This window comes from Xyrauchen texanus, chromosome 36, assembly GCF_025860055.1.
Source record: "Xyrauchen texanus isolate HMW12.3.18 chromosome 36, RBS_HiC_50CHRs, whole genome shotgun sequence".
In the NCBI taxonomy this organism is placed as follows: domain Eukaryota; kingdom Metazoa; phylum Chordata; class Actinopteri; order Cypriniformes; family Catostomidae; genus Xyrauchen; species Xyrauchen texanus.
Window position 1 is genome coordinate 29,190,712 of NC_068311.1, and position 20,565 is coordinate 29,211,276.

Sequence of the window (20,565 nt, forward strand, 5' to 3'; positions counted from 1 at the left end):
AGGACTATGCAAGCCTGGCATCCGGTTAATGAAACGAGATTGGAGGTGTGGGTTAAAGCTACTTTGAATTATGAATGCACTCAAACCTGTTACCAGCTACCTACAAGCTGGTAATGGGACCCGCTGGTTTGTAGTGGTGCAGGGTTTAAATCTCACTGCCCTGGCCTCAAGAGTCTCACTAGTGACAGTCGCTAGGGGCTGTAGTCTTTAGACTCCTTGTTAGCGTGCCTGCCTCCCATGCCGGAGATGTCAGTTCGAATCCCGCTTGGAGTGGGTCGAGCAGGAACGGTTACAGTGGTGCCGTGACCCAGATGACAGTGAGGTTTATGGGGGTGAGCGTAACGGGAGTCAGTTGGTAGGTAGCTGTGCAGTGTGTACATTTCACTCCCCTAGCCTCAAAAGATGCACTAGTGACAGATATTAGAGGGTGTAGCATTTAGTCTCCTTGTTAGCGCAACCACCTCCCATGCTGGAGACCCTGGTTCAATTCCTGCTCTGAGCGGGTTGAGCAGGACTAGTTTCATTGACACTCCACAAAGCTACTTGGAAAATGTTTTGTGGACTAATGAAACTAAGGCTGAATTGTTTGGGAAGAACATGCAGCACTACGTATGGCATAAAAAGGGCATCATATTCCAACATGAGAACATCATCCCAACGGTAGGGGAGCATCATGATTTTGGGCTCATTTGCTGCTTCAGGGTCTGGACCGCTTGCCATTATCAAATGTAATTATGGTTTCTGTTGAATGATGACAGCTTATGCTGGATTCGTCAGTTTACTGGCAAACTTAGAACAACACAGACAAGAACATGATCACATTACATCTCATTTCCCTAGCATCCTTACCAAGGATACTTGTAGGGCACAAAGAACATTAAACCAATGTTCTACATCCCCTTTCTTTAATTGTATCCCTTGTTATGTAAATAAACATAACCATTGCATCACTGGGTAATGATCATTACTGATGTCACATATTAACATATCAGTTATGAACAGATATATCTTGATCCTTTAACTTTTACATTTTAGTGATAACATGAAATTCAGAATTTAGCAATTAGAACAAATTGATAATCCCTTCCAGAATAGATATAGATATACTTTGAAGTGGTTGGGAGCGTAGTTTTTGTTTGTCTCTGTCTCGACATGAGCCTTTCTGCTAGTGATCCAAGGATACATCACAAGGAATGCTTCTCTAATTAAGCAAGTTGATAAATATGTCAGCTCCATCTCTTTTTGATTTCTCCATCAATTATTTTGCACTGCGAATCGCTTGTTCCGCTAGCCCATTGGAATGCTGATATTCCCAGGCATTTCAAGTTTTTGAATTGTTGACTGGAAAACTGAGTTCCATTGTCTGATATCACTTTATGTGGGCTTCAATGCACTGAGAAGTGTCTTTTGATCTAAGTGATCATGGTGGAGCACATCCTAATTCTGGAACTTCCACATCCTTGTGAAGAGTTGTCGACATTCATCAGGCGTAAAGGAGGTCATCTATATGAAAACCTGGCACGTGGCTTATTCCACCAAGCAGTGCTCACACTTAAACACTGTGCTGACAGGGGTGTTTTCCATTGTGACATCGCAGAAGAGAACTTTGTGATGAACACAGAGACTCAAAATTAATTGACTTTGGCTGCGGAGAATACATCCAAAAAAGTAAAGTGGTAAGTTTTTAATACTTCATTTTTTTATTTTTACAAAATTGTAGAGAACCCCAGCTGATTGTTGCCCCAATTACACTCCACTGCAAAATTATGACTTTTGCAAAGGAAATGTTTGCTCAACTCTGAAAATCTCTTGCTTTCATGAAAAGGAGAAGCCGACCAGTCCAAGTTCAACATGGAACACAAAGAAACAGTTATGTATCTCTGTATTCTGCTGAGTGGAATGGTCAACAGATATCAGCAGAAATTATCTAGGGGTGAGAGTGCACAAATACAATTTAACTTTTTAAGCTTTGGCACAATCTTGAGTTCTCAACAAATGCAACTTCCTAAAATTATTTAAAAAAATATACAGTGTATGGCAAACAGCGGGGTTTGCTCCATATTGTTTAAATATTATTATATTGTTTTACATTACTATATAATACATATTTAAAGAGTTATTTTTATACATGATAACATTAGTGTGTCAGGACTAACCAGCTCTCTAGTGAAAACTTGTGCAGGATGTCATACTGTACATCAGTGCCTGATGAAAGATCCAGCCATGAGACCAACTTTAGAGCAGCTTTTAGAGCATGAATGGTTTAAGGAGGGATGAAGAGAACATTGCTCAGGAGTCAGGTATTGTTGCATTACATTTGAGACAAGACATAGAGTATGAAACTGCAGACCAAGAAATGTTCTCATACATGTTCAGTTCTGAATTAGAAATCCAAATGACAATGCTAGAAACATCCTGCATTTTCTTCATATGTATTCATGTAGCAGAGGATCCAAATCAACTCTCGAGTCTGAAAAACAGAGGTCGGAAAAAGAGGCCAGAGGCTGTATTTGCAAACTTCTGCAAAGAGGCACAAAAAAGGACCAAAAACAAATGTCCCTATCGGTCTCTCACTCGAGGTTGTGTCAATGTAGTGACACTAGGGGTCGCTCTAGGGAGCCCCAAACACCTCTGATCTTTGAGAAAAGGCCTATGGGTATTGGCGAGTGGAATTTGCATAAAAGGATCTGGCTCACAACCACTCAGTCAGATTTTTTCTTCGGAGCTGTGCGGTTGATTCGCAGAGAGCTGAATTCCACTGCCGGTCCATTCACCTCACTAAGAAGTGTAGGCTTTTGGATATACAGTGCATTTCAGCGGCTTTCTCTCCCTCTGCACGATTGATGCAGAGTACGTCCCTGGGTGCTTCGACAGCTAAAAGAGTATATATTCTTGCAAATAAAAGAGTATATTTCCTCTAAAAGAGCGTACACTGATGGATTTCCATCTGTGTGTAGTTCTTGGTTATGGTCGCTATCTCTCTGCTTCTGATGGCCACGATCGCTGCCTCACGTGCCTGGGCCGTAATCACATTGAGGCAGCGTTCGTGGATGGTTCATGTTCTCATTGTGAGAACATGACCATGGGAACGTTGTGGTCACGGCTTTCTTTCTTCTGGGGGAAAGCCACTCCAGCTGCCTCCCACACCGGGCCTTCTACCTATGGGTACGAGGCCGGGTCAGTTGACTATGGAAGCGATTTGGGGACTCCAACGGTTGCGGCTCTGCTGGCTAATCCCATGCTCACCTCAGTCCCAGCTTAATATCTCTTTTGGAGCTCTTGAGCAAGATGAGGTTTCGATAGCAGCATCAGAGAGCACGTTGGTGATGTCAGACACCGAGGACTGGAGATTCCTCAAGTGGATGAGTCGGTTGCAGTGCACCTATGCCCGTAAAATGGCAACACCTGATGGAATCGCCTGGCATTCCCCTCCAAGGCCTGTAGGACTACGTCGTCTCTCACGACCAAACCCTACAGTGCTACTGGACGGCCTCCTCCGCCCTGAATGCCATGGCCCTCCAGCAAGTACACCTGGCCAAGGCACTGAAAGAGCTGCACGAGGGTAGTCCTGATCCCGATGTGATGCAGGAGCTGCGCTTGGTGACCGACCTCGCCCTCCGGGCGACGAAGGTCACACCGCGGGTATTCGGGCAGGAGATGTCCACCTTGGTGGTCCAGGAGCTCCACATATGGCTAAATCTGGTCGAGATGAGGGATGCCGAAAAGGTTAGTTTCCTGAATGTGCCCATTTCCCAGAGTGGCCTATTCGCTGAGACCATCGAGGACTTCGGCCAGCAGTTCTAGGTGGTGAAGAAGCAGACAGAGGTGATAGAGCACATGTTTCCCCGGTGCGGCTCAAGATTCCGTAACCCGTCTGCTCACCGAGGGCATCCCCCTGCAGTGGCAAAAGCCCAGGCGGCTCGGCCAAGTCCTCAGCCCCGGCGTAGAGCCCCCCGCAGGAAGCTGATGCCCCCCACCTCATGGTCCGGCGCTATACAGATGAGCCCAAACATTATGACCACTCAGAGATATGACCTGGAGCTCCACCTACTTTGAGGCCGAGAGCTAATTCCCATTCAGTCAGTTAAGATCGGCCGTGGCTGCTCCCCTTGCAGCGGCGAGGACTCCGCAACAGCGCATCCCTCCTCCATCCCAGTTAAAAGGATGCACAAGGAGGAGGCGGGAACCGGCAGAAAACATAACTTTTAATGATATAAATGAACATAAAACAACATAAAACACGAGGACACACAGACACACATGCAGCGTGACCGTGCGCTCTCTCTCTCGAACTGGCGCTTCCGGCTCCCCTTTATCTTGCTCTCCTACTGATCAGCTGATTCAGCACTGTCCATGCATCATCACAGCCCGGCCACGCCCTCCTCCTCATCACATTAATTTAGAGACATTTTCCAAGAACATGTCATGCCATTTTTGTTGTTGTTGTTTAATTATTTTACAAAAGGAATCAAATCTACTCAAATATTCTCAAGTGCCCATTCACTAATGTGCCATCTGCAGCGAAAGCCATTCACACATCTGCCCAAAATTTTATTTGCCCAGGGCTGGACTGGTAATCTGTGGTTTCAGACAAATGATACTGAACAGTGAAATCCCTCACAACATTATAACTTTTCTGTCTTGCCAGCACGGATAGATGACTTGAGCTCTACTGTCGTCAATCTCACTGGTACTTGCTCCCGAATGTTGCTTGTCATTTGCATAAAGTTAAACTTTGTCATGTCGCTCACCATGCCTACTTTTCCCCAATGGTCTTCTGTCAATTGTGTCGCAGTGCACTCATTGAAAATTAATGACATCCTGAACCTTTGTCACTGTATGTCGCTGTCGGTGTGAACAGGGCTTAATGTCGGACAAAATTTCTCACCGACATGCAAGTCTGGCATCGATCGGTCTGCACAGCAGAGCATGAATTCGAACACACCTTTTAACTTTATGTAAATTACGAGAATCGCCTGCTTGCATGTGAAGGAGCCATCTAAAACAGGTAAATGACTAATCATAGTTTGTTTTGTTGTAACTTGCCATCGTGTACTACAGTAATAGACTGGCATGCATCAACTTCTTATTTAAAGGGTCATAAAACATTAAAACATGACACATTCTAAGATGTAACTAGATTTGTATGTGTTACGCATGATAGAAGACAACCTAAGCATCCATTCATTTAAATTTTAAGAGGAAAGGTTAATTAGAGATTTTTTGTGCTATTTTCATCTTCCGTGTTGAGAACGCGGTTTCACATGATTATTCACTAAACCACATGACCAGTGTAGCCTTCAAACTATCAAGCGCTACAGTTTAGTCAGAGTTGATAGTACTGGGCTGTAAGTGCTCAAAGACTGCACCGCCTCCATGCGATACTGACAGAGGAACAGGTCAGGTTTTCAATTAATGGAAAACCTTTTAAATGTTCACATCAAATGCATTTATTAACTTGAGTGTTTCGAGATATGCGGAGAGGTGGACTGTCTCTGACTGGGGCTCGTTTGAGATGCGTTTAACATTGCAGACACAAACGCTATCGATCCATCCATCCTTAATGTGAGTGTGTTAACCGATCTTAGCACTTATATTTGTGAATCAACGTCTTGGAATATGTCTCAAAATTATGTTATTAGTGTTAAAAACATTCACATATTTTAAGTACAGAGTACATTGGCTTGGCATTTATATGGACATTAAATTAAAGATATAAAATGAACATTGTGATTCTGTTAAATTTATTGTGAGCTTATATAAGTGTTTAATTTATTTGTGCATTTTGTTACGAGCAATTGTGAGGAGCTGAGTGACTTGATTGGGCTAGCATGCCCCTATTCTTTTTTTGGGCAGTCGACTTTTCCCCGAAGGGCCATCCGATGCTCATAACAGCGTTGGGGGAGGTTACGTGTCGGCCTGGTGCGCTGGCTACAAGGCACACAGTAGTCTGCCCATCTTGTACCGCCAGTTCACGTAACACATTTCAGCTAGTTGTGCCATTTTTGTAGGGGACCCCTAGTGTCACTTCATCGACACAACGTTGTGTGAGTGACAGTTAGGGAACGTCCTGGTTACTTCTGTAACCTCCGTTCCCTGATGGAGGGAACGAGATGTTATGTCCCTCCTGCCACAACGCTGGACTACCCGCGGAAATGGCAGGGACCTTCTCGCAGAAAAAAACCTGAATGAGCGGTTCACACACCAGCTCCTTTATACCCGTATATTCGGGGAGTGGCATGCAAATACCACTCGCCAAATTCCATTGACCTTTTATCAAAGATCAGAGGAGTCTCGGGCTCCCAAGAGTTACCCATAGTGTCACTTCATCGACACAATGTCTCATTCCCTCCATCAGGGAAAGGAGGTTACGGAAGTAACCAGGACATTAATGGTCATAAACTGAGTACTTTGTCTTCACTTGAAGGACTGCCCACCAAAATGTCTATAAAACTATAATGTAAGTCTCACTTAGTTGGACTTGATGACTGCAGTGCCACACAGCACGTTCTCAATAAAGAATTCTGCTGAAGACGTACCCGAGTCTCCTGGTCTTCACTTCTGAATTTCCTAAAGATGCAATGGCAAATTTAAATTTGTTTGCTGGATTACATTTCTGGATCATTTGTGAAGCGATCAGGATACATACTGGAGCCACTTTAATGTAGTCAATATTTGTGAATCTTGAGTATCTCAATATTTGTGATTTGAATCTGAATATTCTGTTTATGCAGCTAATATTTTCCTTAATTGTTTATGCAGCCAGTCACAAGGCTACTCAATTGTTTCTTACTTCAAATGAATGCATCATATAATTATCATAATTACCTTTTGCATGGAATATATTAAAGTCCAAAGGGCACTTTGGAACAAACTTGAATATATTCTAGAAGGCCAATCATAATTACAAAACCAATAATCATAAAAAACCATTTGCATAACACATCCTTGCATCCTTAAGAAAACTATAAGCAGAGGGTATTCATCATTGACACAAAATAACTGCAATATTGCAAAATAGGACTGGAAATGTCATAACATTAAAATTTTATATTCAACATCCTCAAAACTTCTTAAAAATATGCAGATCTGGGGGCCTAGGTAGCTCAGCAAGTATTGATGCTGACTACCACACCTGGAGTCTAGAGTTGGAATCCAGGTTGTGCTGAGTGACTCCAGCCAGGCCTTCTAAGCAACCAAACAGGCAGAGTTGCAAGGGAGGGTAGAGTCACATGGGGTAACATCCTCATAGTCACGATTAGTGGTTCTCGCTCTCAATGGGGTGCGTGGGAAGTTGTGTATGGATTGCGGAGAGTAGCATGAGCCTCTACATGCTGGGAGTCTCCGCAGTGTCATGCACAACGAGCCACTTGAAAAGATGTTTGGATTTACAGTCTCAGAAGCAGAGGCAACTGAGACTTCTCCTCCGCCACCCAAACTGAGGTGAGTAACCACAAGGACCAATTACGTATTGGGAATTGCATCATTCCAAATTAGGAGAAAAGGGGATACATTTTTTTTTTAAATGTGCAGATCTGCAGTAATCTAAAACAAGAAAAAAACGTGGTAAAATCTAAATGAACTGGTTTTATTCATCAAAATGTTATTAATCTGACTAAATCAACCTGGAAAATTAGGTTAGGAAAGTCATTTTTATGTATTAGAATTTTTCAAGTGTTAGATTACATGAAATAATGCTAAAAATGTACAACTATTTATGTAACAGAAAAATAACCAATGTTCAAAGTAGAGAATGCTTCAAAAACACACAGACACACTCCTATTATTGCTGTCTGTCATGTTTATTTGGATAAGAGGAAGATAACTATGTGATAAAAATATTGTTTTTGAAATAGACATTTATATCACATATATCTTTGTGTTTATGTGTGTTTCCAAAGACTCCATTCCATCTATAAAACACACATTCACTGATCTGTTTAAAAGTCAGGCCTGTCCTTCTTCAGTTTAGAGTAGTCCATGTTGACAGTGAAGAGCTGTGAGGTAAAAAAAAAAAAAAGTTTAATCAGTTAGTCAGCCATTATATACCAATTATATGATCTTTTCTTTATCTGTATTAGACTATATTATTGCTATATTTGGCTTATATTAGGCTATATTGACTAAATTGATTAAAAACTGGACACAGTCAAAAATTGGTAAATTGAAAAGCAATTTGTAAATGTTGCTTTCACCTTGTACTGGTCATTTGGCCCGAGTTTATTCCAAGGCTCTGGGTTGTTCTTTCGATCCCATCTGTGACAGATTTCACAATCAGTACAATAATACTCAAAAAGCACACATGCAATTCTGAGATGTCTGTTTTAGATCGTTTCATCTGGAAAGTATCACAATCTAATTGCCATCTGTTTAACATCTTAAAAAGATCAGATTTAGAAACATTCTACATCATAAACATCTCAAAGACATCTGAAAAATGTCTTACTGAAATACGTCTTATAGACATACTGCAGATAAGCAAACAATGTAAAAACAGATGTAATCACACACATGGTATACTGTACACTAAAAGTATCGTAGAATTTAAAGTCTGTGACCTGTATGATGAGGCATTGATTGAAATGAAATATATACTCACGAGCAGTCAGGGTTCTTCAGTGCAAGGCGGCATAGGTAAAGTAGAGACATGCTTGCACCTCCACCAATGAACACAAATAGAGGGATCAACTTCAAAGAGTAAGAGAAAATTATAATTGTTACTTTCAAATCTGAAACAGTAAAACAGCATGACTGGCTAACAATAAGGCTGGGTACCCTATAACAGGCCTATGATGCCCATTAAGTCATTCTACTTTATAAGACAGGTGCCATTTGAGCCAAAACCTTATTACCACCAGTCTAATATGCTGTTGGTCCTTTGAGTGCCACAAAAACAATGCTGGCAGGGACTCTACAAGACCCCTGAAGGTGTCCCGTGGTATCTGGCACCAAGAAATTAGCAGTAAACCTTTCGAGACCTAAAAGTTGCGAGGTGGAGCCACCGTGGATGGGACTTGTTGGCCCTGCACATCCTATAGATGCTCAATCGGATTGAGATCTAGGGAATTTGGAGGCCAGGGCAACACCTTGAACTCTTTGTCATGTTCCTCATACCATTCCCAAACAATGTGTGCAGTTGCAGGGCGCAATATCCTTCTTAAAGATGCCACTGCCATCAGGGAATACCATTGCCATGAAGAGGTGTACCTGGTCTGCAACAATGTTTACGTAGGTAGCACATGTCAAATTGACGTCCATGTGAATGGCCAGACCCAGGGTTTCTCAGCGAAACATTGCCTAGGGCATTACACTCCCTCCACCGTCTTGTCATCTTCCCACAGTGCATCCTGGTGCAATCACTTCCCTAGGTACACGGCATCCATGTGATTTAAAAGAAAATGGGTCTCATCGGACCAGGCGACCTTCTTCCACTGCTCCAAGGTCCAGTTCCGACTCTCGCGTGCCCACTGTAGGTGCTTTTGATTGTGGACAGGGGTCATGGGCACTCTCTGCGGCTACACAGCCCCATATGCAGCAGGGTGCGATACAACCACCTCGTAAACATCATTAACATTTTCTGTGACTTGTGCCACAGTAGACCTGTCCATTCGAACCAGAATGGACAGCCTTCATTGTCCGCTTCATTGAGCCTTGGTCGTCCAACACCCTGTCACAGGATTGCGGTTTGTCCCTCCTTGGACACTGTAGGTAGGTACTCACCACTGCTGATTTGGAGCACCCCACAAGCCTTGCCGTTTCAGAGATACTCTGACCCAGTCATCTAGCCATTACAATTGGGCCCTTGTCAAAGTCGCTCAGGTCTTTACCCCTGCCCATTTCTCCTGCATTCAACACGACTATGAGAACTGATTGTTCGCTTACCATCTAATCTACCCAGATCTTGACATGAAGCCTTGTTAGGAGATGATCAACGTTATTCGCTTCACCTGTGAGTGGTCATAATGTTTTGGCTCATCTGTGTAGAGTACATATGTGTAAAATCTTCAACAATGAATAGCTTAATGCCAGTCACCATGCGTTAATAGACATTTTATGTCAACACAAGCCAGTAACTTTATTTTATGTTTTATAAATTAAAATTGTATGTTTCCCTATGTTTCCAATTTTGTTTTGAACATTTTGATGAAAACAAAAAATATGGATATTAATACTTGCATTTTGTAATTATTTTTAAGATGTATGCATTACAATTTGATAAATAAAAACAAAACATAAATTTAATTGTGCAATTTTAAAAATATATATTATATTTAATTGTATTTATTTAAAAGATTATTCACTTCAATTTGAAGGGATTTTATTACGAAATTGAAATCCGTAAAATGTAAATATTTTTTTTAGTCTATATTTATATTTCATTTGACATAATCTATTTATAAATGACATCTATGTACTAAAATATATTACTTTAGCCAAAATGGCCCAACTAAACGTATTAACCCTGAAACTCATTACTTATGTGGTAGGCCATTTAAAATCTTACATAAAAATGATTTTAAAATCATTCCTCATCTAAAAGGTAAAATAGACACCCTTTTCATAGGATGAACCCATGAATGCTGTCTATGTAGGCAGCTCACTGTGTTTTGAGACACTGACACTGCATGCATCCTCTCTGAAGGAATTAGAAGAGAGGTTTTGTATTGATTTCACTCAATTATTTAAAAAAGGAAAGTTAATTTCTTGGAAAGATACCATCTGCTGCAACTTTAAGTCACAATATTAGCTAGCCTACAACCAAATAGAAACATTGTCAATTACAGGCTAATTATTTCAAATAGCTACATGAAAGAAAAGACAAATTCCGTTCCGTATAATATATCCCAATGTTTTATACTAAAAAGTCGAGGTAAATCTCGAGACTCACACAGATTTCACCTCTCTGTCCTCAATGTCCTTGAAATAGCTGTTGATGTTCATAATTCATAGAACAGTGCAATCACAGGAAAGATAAAGCGATCTTTAGAGTACGTGCTCAAGCACTGTTATTATGGTGAATTTTCACTATAGAGACTGAAGGAACAAATATTCTCACCCTGTCACAAAAATATCAGAATGTCAATAGCTGTGGAATGACACACGGAATCCATGATTAGGCATTCCGCATTGCGACGATACAATTTAATAATTACCGTTAAAATCAGACACAATATTCAAAAGACAACATATGTTTCGAGAGCGCGAAAGTGACATAGGCTGCGCTTGAAAAAAAAAATGCTGACAAATAATTTGAGATCGGAAACTAACCTGTACACGAGCATCATAAATAACAGACCTGAGATACTTACAGCTGGGTGGTTTTTCAGTTGTTTTAGTACTGTGCTAAGCATGTTAAAGTCCTAAAATATCTCTATACAGCAGGATTCAAGTCTGTTCGTATTGTAATAGCACACTGTGCTGTATGTTTGAGCCGAGTGTGAATGGATGCAATTGGAAGGATGAATGCAGCTACACCGTGCCGAGCAACAGAGGGTGCCCTCGGGTAACGCAACGATTCGCTCTCCTTCGCACATGGATCTCATCATTTAAAACGCAAACCATAATTTAAATTCTTACAAAATCAACATAAGTAAAATACGAGAACTTAAAAATCACCACGTGAAAAATAATAAAGTAACAAATAAAACAGCCGTCTTTCCGAGGGTCATTCCACAAAGTCGGTGCCTTAAGGGTGATTTTTAAAAACATATTCTGTACAATTTTAAGTTTCTGTACATTTAAATAATGTATTTAAATGTTAATAAATTTCACTGTGCCTTATTAAGCTAAATGTAATGATTTTTCATATATGTTGGGAGCTATTTTGACTTTTAAGGTGCACTCAGTATTTATTTCCTCATTAAAAAGTTTAACTCTTAGATACATGAATTATATTTTTGCAATATATATATATATATATATATATATTGCAAAAATATAATTCATGTATCTAAGAGTTAAACTAAATAAATAAAAAATAAATAATAAAATAATGCAAAAAACCTTCTACCTTGTTAAACTTTTGACAGCCCTAGTAACTATGACAATAGTATTATTCTTCATAGTAGAAGTCGATTGATAGTGGATTATGCTGATACCAATGACTAAGATGGTAGAAAGGGCCAATAATTGATTACTCTGCCGATTATTATAATTTCTTTATCGATTTCTAGAATGTTAATGTCTGGGCCCTATTTTAAGAGTGCTAGTGCTGAGCACAGCACTATGCATTAAGTCATATGCGTGGTGTAGTGGTGGTGTAGTGGTCTAAGCACATAACTGGTAATCTGGTAATCAGAAGGACACTGGTTCGAACCCCACAGCCACCACCATTGTGTCCTTGAGCAAGGCACTTAACTCCAGGTTGCTCCAGGGGGATTGTCCCTGTAATAAGGGCTCTGTAAGTCGCTTTGGATAAAAGCGTCTGCCAAATGCATAAATGTAAATGTAGGTACATCTGTTTGTTAAATAAATATGTCATAATAATTTATTTTCTACTACTGTGAAAATTTGAGAAAATTTTGAGGCGTTGATGCAGTCTTGGATTCAGTGAGTGGGTTCATTGTAAAGGCAGACACAGTACACCTACACACAAGATCTTACACTGCAACCGAACGCTGCGAACCTTCAGCAGAATGAAAATGTAGAGAGAAAAACAAAGTTTTTCATGCTGTCAAATGTTGAGAAAATTTACACTTTTTCTGCATCACACTCTGTCAAAGGCATCCTTTGAGCATATAGATTGTCAGAGGCAAGTCTAGTTGTGCTTTCAGAAAATTCTATTTGTTATACTCCCACATGATTTAAAACGGACACGGCTCTTTCCCTAATTTGAATTTCTCTTTACATTACGTCTTTCTTGTATTTATTTATTTTTTATATATTGTGTTTACTTAATTTTATCATCATTCTCCACCACGCTTCCCCAGACATGCTTTTGCCCCCCGCTCCAGTTTGAAAACCGCTGCTCTAGTGTGTAAGCACCCCTACGGCCTATTCATACAAAATTTGTGACAAATTTGCGAGATGAACTGCCGACGAAAGGTCTATTCAAACCAAGGCTGAAGAAAATAAAATGAAAAACTATTTCAACCTTGTACAATAGGCAACACTGTTCTACATTGTGATTTTTGTGCAAGTGAGATGATGAAAGAGCCGTGTTGCATGTGTCCTGTGTCTTCTGTCTTAATTTTTATGCATGCATTTTGCTACAAGTATATTCCAAACATACTTCCAAACCCAGCATCTCTTTTTTATTTTTATGCCTGGATAATATAGAATAATATAAATACACCTGGGATAATGTACATTAAGTAAAACAGGTATAGCATAAAATATGATGCACAACAAAAAATTACAATATAAAGGAAGACACAGCCTTATGGTCTTTTCTTTATTTATTGTATGTTTGGATTGAATTCAGAGTTTCTTGTGCATGGTGAGAAAAAGAGCACCATTACAGGAATACTTTATTTTATCCTTGCAATAAACATAGCACTGATGTTTGGCAATTAGTTTGTCTACACTCGTAGTAAATTATTACATTTAAAGAGTCTTTTTATGTCATATTGTCATTTTGTTGTATACTACTAGCTTATATGAACCTCGCTGTTATTTTTAATGCCAGGAAAATATAACTAGCACAGTAATATACATATTAAATAATGTTCATTAAGACAAAACACCAGGACATTATATACATTATAAATATTATATTAAATGAGGTATCAGCACATTGAATAAATATTCAAAAAAATAATGTTTAATAATGTAAAAGAGCACAGCACATGTGTTTGCCTGTTGATTAGTGCCACCAATGTGCTCGATTGTGCCACAGCAGTCACTGAAAATTGGACTGCTCTCTTTAAAAAGAACCTTTGGATTGTCAACAGATGATTTGTGGGACTCGGTGTGAATAGCGCCATGCCCGCCCTTACAAAAATCGTGATTTCATGTCAAATTTGCCACAAATTCGCCACTGATCATTTTCACATGCAAATGAGCTTTGCGGCAAATTTGCCATTGTTTCCAACAGTTTGCTGGAGGTTCACCACTAACAATGAATAGCTGCAAACCTCTGGCAAACATTTGCGGTGAATCACAAGCTCATTTGCATGTGAAAATAACAAGCGGCAAACTTGTGGCAAATTTTGGTTTTTGTAAGGGGGAATAATGTGTGAAATGACTTGTCTATAAGTGTTTAGCATGTCTGTGCATACATGAAGGTTGGTCTTATACTTGTGGGCTGCATGAGTGAACCTTTTACACCAATAAGAGCAGTCTTAAATCGATCAATTACTCAGCCTTATGTTGTTTCAAACTCAAATTACTTTATTTATTCCCTGGAGCACAAAAGTTGATTTTAGGCAGAATGACAGCCTCAGTCACTAGAGTGCAACAGTGCCCACCCACTTTTTCAGCCATCTTGTTTTTTACCATTTTGATTTCATAACTTCCTTCATAAAAAACTTCTAAGCCATAAAAAAAAAAGATGAACGTGAATGGTGGCTGATGACAACATAGTGCCTAACATTGCAGTTCCCGTAGCTGAGTACAAGGATAGCAATCTTTGGATGGGAAATTTGTAAACTGGGCCATATTGTCCATTTCAAACATTTTTGGTCAAACGATATGGAAAATATATTTAAAGGTGCACTCAGTGACTTTTTTTTGTTTGTTGTCTTGGACTTACAATGACACCTAAAGGTGTGGATGCTGCATCATTCAAAATCAATCGTTTGCAGTTACAGCCTGTCTACACCGGACACATGTAGCAAAAGCATATCCTTCCCATTTTAAACAATGATGCTGTCTACACTACAAGCATTCGTTGCAGTGTGTTGCGTAGAGCTGAAAGTAAACGGATACCCCATTCTTCTGCTGATGTGCTGTAGAGCTACTCCAGACATTTTATTACTCGAGTTCAGAGCTGATTAGTCTGTAGTGTCTGCGCTTGGCGTCTTCATCTCATGTGAGTGCACATAGTTTTATACATAGGTTTTACATTTTTTTATTAATTTCTTTAGGAGTAAAACATTTTTAATGGCGAAAAAGTACTGAGTACATCTTTAAGTTGGGTATACAAAAGATCAATATATAGAATACACCTTGACTTGTTATGAATTGAATTATGTTTTAGCCTCTCTGGATGCTGTGGTGCTCCAAACCAATGGCAAAATGCCTATGTGGGTCCGCAGACTGGTACGTGGCTTAAGTAAATATCGTCATAGAGTTGACCAGATGTGTTCCTGCCAAACCTTCCACATATGATGGATAGATATCCTGGATGTTACAGGGTGGAGGAGGTGCAAATGATGATGGTGGGGGCTTAAGTGGCAGAGCTCAGTACCAGCCGCAGGGACGCTGGGCGGTGCAGTCAGACCCGCTAGCCATCTGTACTGTCCTGGAGATGAAGAGCATGCAGCTGCCCCTCTTTCACACCCCCTGCACAGCAATGGGCAAGGAAGAGGTTGAAGAAGACTCTTGCTTCCACCCACAGAGTTTGGAAAGTCTGCTGGATGAAGATGTTGATGATGATGACCTGGAGGAGATTTGTGATGTAAGTTTTACGTAAATGCACGTAGGCCTATATATCATAATACTGTCCTAATCTGAAAGTCTTTGTCTGTGTGCTGTAGGTCTCCAGAGATGGGTTCAAGGAGCAGATTTTCTGCAGTTGCCAGAGAAGACTGGCTATATTTTGTACCCAGCAAACAGCACTGCCCTGTCCATTGGAGAAGGGTAAACCTCTTAGAACAACTAAGTGAATATTTGGTTTGGGTCATTTTCCATTTAGGAAATTGGTGCATTTATATGTGTGAAAACAGCCTTGCAATATTCCTTGAAATCTTTGTCTAGTTTACTCCGGGTTCAAAGTCCAGTTTGAACTGGATTAAATATGAAGTCTAAGCCATTTTTCACTGTCTGAAAAGTCCAGTGTTTTTCTTCCTCCAGAGAGTGATCTTTGGGGGTGCATTTTAATCTTTAGGGTGGGCAAGTGGTTGTCTCTTCATCGGACCGGTAGGGGGTGTCAGTGGTTTATGGTGGGGCACAAGGAAAATCTAGTGGGGCAATGCTCCCCCTTTAGACCTGGCCGTGATTGCCATTTATTTGCTTACTCATGCTTTTAGGGTCTAGGGCTGCCACAGAGACAGGGGGTATTTTCTTATGACACTTATTTAAATTATATATACCATGTTTTTTCTTTGGGGGGTCTTCGGTGGCTGACATATACTTTGAGCTTGTGACTGTCATTTATTACATAATTAGAATTAGTGAATATATAACCAAATTATTTAATTGCATTTCATGTTTACATTGGATATGAGTTATTATACTGTATTATATATTATATTATCTAAGCATCAAGACCCTTTTGAATCGTAAAAACCATGATACATTTAGTTAGGGTGATGAGGTGCAATTTGAATTTCTTTATTTTGGCATACTTTTGGCACAGTATTGTCTCTTTTTCATGTCAGTGCTGTTTATAATTTCTGGGTTGTTTGAAAGGTTTGGCTTCCTCTATGTTGTTTTAAAAATAGAAATTTCTCCATATAATTCAAATGGGTCACATAAGTTTTGTGTTCTGCATCACAATATCGAGCGAAGCCCGATTGACGTTCATGCTCGAGTTACAGTAGGTTAGAGCAAAGCAGATCATTTGCAAGAGTGGATCTTTGATTCCCCATGCCGTGCAAATGTGTGTTTCATTTGAGAAGCATGTTTAGTGTGTATAAATTGCAGAATGCAATATGAATATCATAAAATTTGCTTTGGTATCGACCGGAAAATTTCCAATGGAGTATAAACCCTGTTTACAAAGCAGTAGGGATGTTTTTTGCATGGTATTCTAAAATCAGCTAGACGGAGCACAATGCAATAGCAATTTAACTTTTCAACATGATGCTCTCTTAGAAACTTGGTGCGAGACGAGTTGTAATGGTCAAAGACCAGTCGCCATTGCATGTTTGCATTTTTTTTAATTTTATTAAATATTAGTCAAATTAATAATGTGTCCTGTGTGAAAGCCCCCTAAAGAGCACTGTTACAGAGAACTGCCTATGTCCAGTGTCTTTTATAATAATAATTAGACACAAATCATTACACGCAATGGGCCTCATTCAGGAACATTTTTTAAATGTTCGAAAGAATTGGGAGTAATTTCATGTAAAATGGGGATTCCTAAAAATTTTACGCCTGATTTACGAAGGCTTCGTATTCCCCAGATTTGTTAGTAACTTGTGTATTTAAGTGAATTCCAAACATTTGGAAATAGAGTGCGCGTACACATTCATTCACAATTATCATAATCCATGCTCATGAAAAATCCTTATAAGGAAGGCTTCAGACTCACATCTAAAAAGAAAGTGAGGGACTTACAGTCATTTGCTGTCATCAGAGGTTCTTTTGTGAATTAGACCAAGAGGTCAATAAAAATGGTTTGACATGAAGCTTTAGTGTAAAAAAAAAAAAATTTAATGCTGACAGATCACAGGAGGATGTTCACCACCTCTGGTTCAGATGAGCGCATCGCCAGCATCATTGGAGAAACTTCTTGAATAAATCTAAGACTGAACAGTGATATACTTCTCTTACAACAGTAACAATCGTTACAGATTTAATACAGCATGCAGTCATTCTTTTCTCCGTTGTTTTGTTTTTGCACCTGCCCATGATATGTTCAATTGAGGTTTTACCACTGATCATGTCAACTGAATGCAATTTACCGATGCCTAATCTTAATTATGAAATCGAAATAAAAGAGCATATATATATATTTAAAAAAAAATCCAGCCAGTCACATTAGAAGGGATTCTTTTCTTTTTTTTTTGAAAATCAAATGCAAACCTTTATCTTGGGAAAAACAGGTTGTACCAAGAGAATGGAGCTGATCAGGTGGAGTCTTTATACCTAAAGAAAGATTCTACAAGCATCAGTCAGTTTCATCCTATTTCCCTTTTAAACGGCAAAATCAGATGGCAAGATTTTCTTCAGCATTATTGCTCAGAGATTGTCAACTTACCTATTAAAGAACTGCTTCATTGACACTTCAATACAAAAAGCAGGCATTCCAGGTTTTCCAGTATGCTTAGAACAAATCACTGTAACTTGGCAAATTCAATCAGCTAAAAAGGAGAGGAAGGAGCTGGATTTGGCTAACGCATTTGGTTTAGTGGCACATGAGCTTCTTTGGGCAGCATTTTATTTTTTCAGTGTACTGATGACAATAACACATTTAGTGAACGCCTACTTTGGAGACTTGCAATTTAGTTTTTCAACTTCAGAATTCAGCACTACATGGCAATGACTAGAGGTTGGAATAATGTCAGGATGCACCATTTCTCCACTGGCTTTTATCATGGCAATGGAAGTAATCATTAGGGCATAGGGTAGAAGGAGGAGAGCGCTTGGCCTCTGGAATGTGACTACTACCAATTCGAGCATACATGGATGACATGACAGTCATGACTACAACAGTAGCCTGCAATAATCGGTTATTGTGCAAATTAACCAATAACATTGAATGGGCACGAATGGAATTCAAGCCCACTAAATCAAGGAGCCCCAGAGTAGGACTTCATGGTAAAGGAATACAGCATCTACCAGTCTCCACTCTAACCGAGGAGTTTAAGTGCAGAAGTCAGACTGGAAATTACATTAGAAGAGTCACGTGGCAAATGCGAAAGGGAGGCAGCACCTGTGTTGAAAACTGGAACAAAGTGGGTGGCAAAGAAAGCTGTGGAAGATGCAAAGGCTGCCCATCGAATTGGTGATATCTTGGGGCAAGTTTAGCATGGAAGAAGGGGTCTTAGTCTCAGTTCAGCTCCTCCTACATGGCACAAGGCAGCCCCAGCTCAAAGGAGGAAGCTGGTAGTCAATGAGGTGCAAAAGCAGGAGACCATGAGGTGTATAAAGGCCATTTCCCAGACAAGCAGGGAGAATGGATGAGATGGGAGAGTGTGGAACAACACAAGATTGGCTAGCAAGACCTATGGTGTTAAAACCAATCACTGTCTTGTGGTCCGGACCAGCACACCTTGTCCACCTGGTAGAGTTAACAGTGCAATCTACAGTATGCTCAACTAGCCACAGAAGCGGAACAGTGAGGAAGTGTCGAGGACTTGTGGCACACTCTACAACCCGGTTTCTCAGAGACATCGGATTCTGTGGCCAAGAGTTGCGTCGCACAACAAAGACCTTATCTGAAGCAGCAAAGAGGAGCAGCAACTGGCTGTGGTTGAGATGGAAAGATTCTGGCTGGGGATCTAAAGCACAAGCTGGGCTGAGTTGAGTGGGGGATAGAGGGGGATGATGCTGGGATGCCAGAATCACTGTCTACCCCAGTTGAGGTGTCATGGGCTAGTCGATGAAACACTGAGGATGGAAGGCGCCCACGTGAAGAACCAAGAGATGTACCATACTTGGCTCAAACCAGACAGTTGTCATCACAGCCGTTGTGTGTGCTGATGTGCCAGGGAGGCTAAATAAGCTGATCCCTGGAGCTAGCATTACACTTCATCCATAACCACCAGACAGAAGGATATCTATATCATCATATGGAAGCACAAATGGATGGAGACACATAAGGATTATTAGTTTACTGTAAATCTACGTCTTAGTTGGTGCTAATTTTGGCAAGAGCCGAGTTCAAATCAGCATGAATTTTAACATCTTCTCTCATGTAATGGAAATCATAAATCAGATTTTCTGCTGGAAGTAAGCAGAGTAGTTTTACACAAAAATTATTTACACTATTGAGTGCTTTTTAGTAGCTTTTAGTAGCTTTAAGTAGCTCAAACCCACACCTCCAATCTCATTTCATTAATTGGATGCCAGGTTTGCCAACTCTTGAGTCTAATTGGCTTTTGTTGACATCGTTAGCCTAGAGGTTCACATACGTTTTCCAACCTACACTGTGAATGCTTGAATGATGATTAAATTACAAGAGCAATGCAATAATTTGTGTTATTAGTTAAAACAGATTGTGTTTGTTCATTATTGTAACTTCGAGTTAAGACAGACAATTTAAGACAAATTTATACATAAATTAACATAATTCCAAATGATTCACATACATTTTTGGGCATTTTAATAACCATGAAAGATGTTTTATTTATTTATTTTATAGAATAGATAGAATGCTTTTACTTGATCACTCAACTACAAATCCCATTTGACCAAATTCCACTATTGTATAAGTCCAACTCTGTTATCTACTCTTAACTAGGTTAACTAGGATACCTCTCTAGCTTAAATCTTAAATCATTTAGGAGCTGTGACATGCATTACACTCATTCTTAATTCTAAGAATAAGAGCCAAATGGCAAAATTCTTATAATTTTTACATATTTTAGAATAAACTATACATACAGCCCTAGATACATTTAAGGGATCAAATAAGGTACATTTGTATTTTATTGTTGACTAAGATTTAGATTATTTCTCCTATCTTCTTGCTTTTCAGGATAAATCCAAGCTTCTTCCAAATAACAGCAACACAAATGGTAGCATTAAGGAGCAGAGCGAGAAGAGTGGTACGTGCAGTTATTTATTTTGTCCCCC

At 39.8% G+C, this 20,565-nt stretch overlaps 1 protein-coding gene across 1 annotated transcript; it reads right to left on the reverse strand.

The window, feature by feature from the left end:
- Positions 1–7,791: 7,791 nt before the first annotated feature.
- On the reverse strand, positions 7,792–11,477 carry ndufa4b (NDUFA4 mitochondrial complex associated b). The gene is made up of 4 exons (XM_052107655.1): positions 11,310–11,477; positions 8,600–8,688; positions 8,196–8,256; positions 7,792–7,997 (listed from the first exon to the last, which is right to left on the reverse strand). Exons 1-4 carry the CDS (start codon positions 11,349–11,351, stop codon positions 7,941–7,943), a joined length of 249 nt encoding a protein of 82 aa, XP_051963615.1. The 5' UTR covers positions 11,352–11,477; the 3' UTR covers positions 7,792–7,940.
- Positions 11,478–20,565: the final 9,088 nt, after the last annotated feature.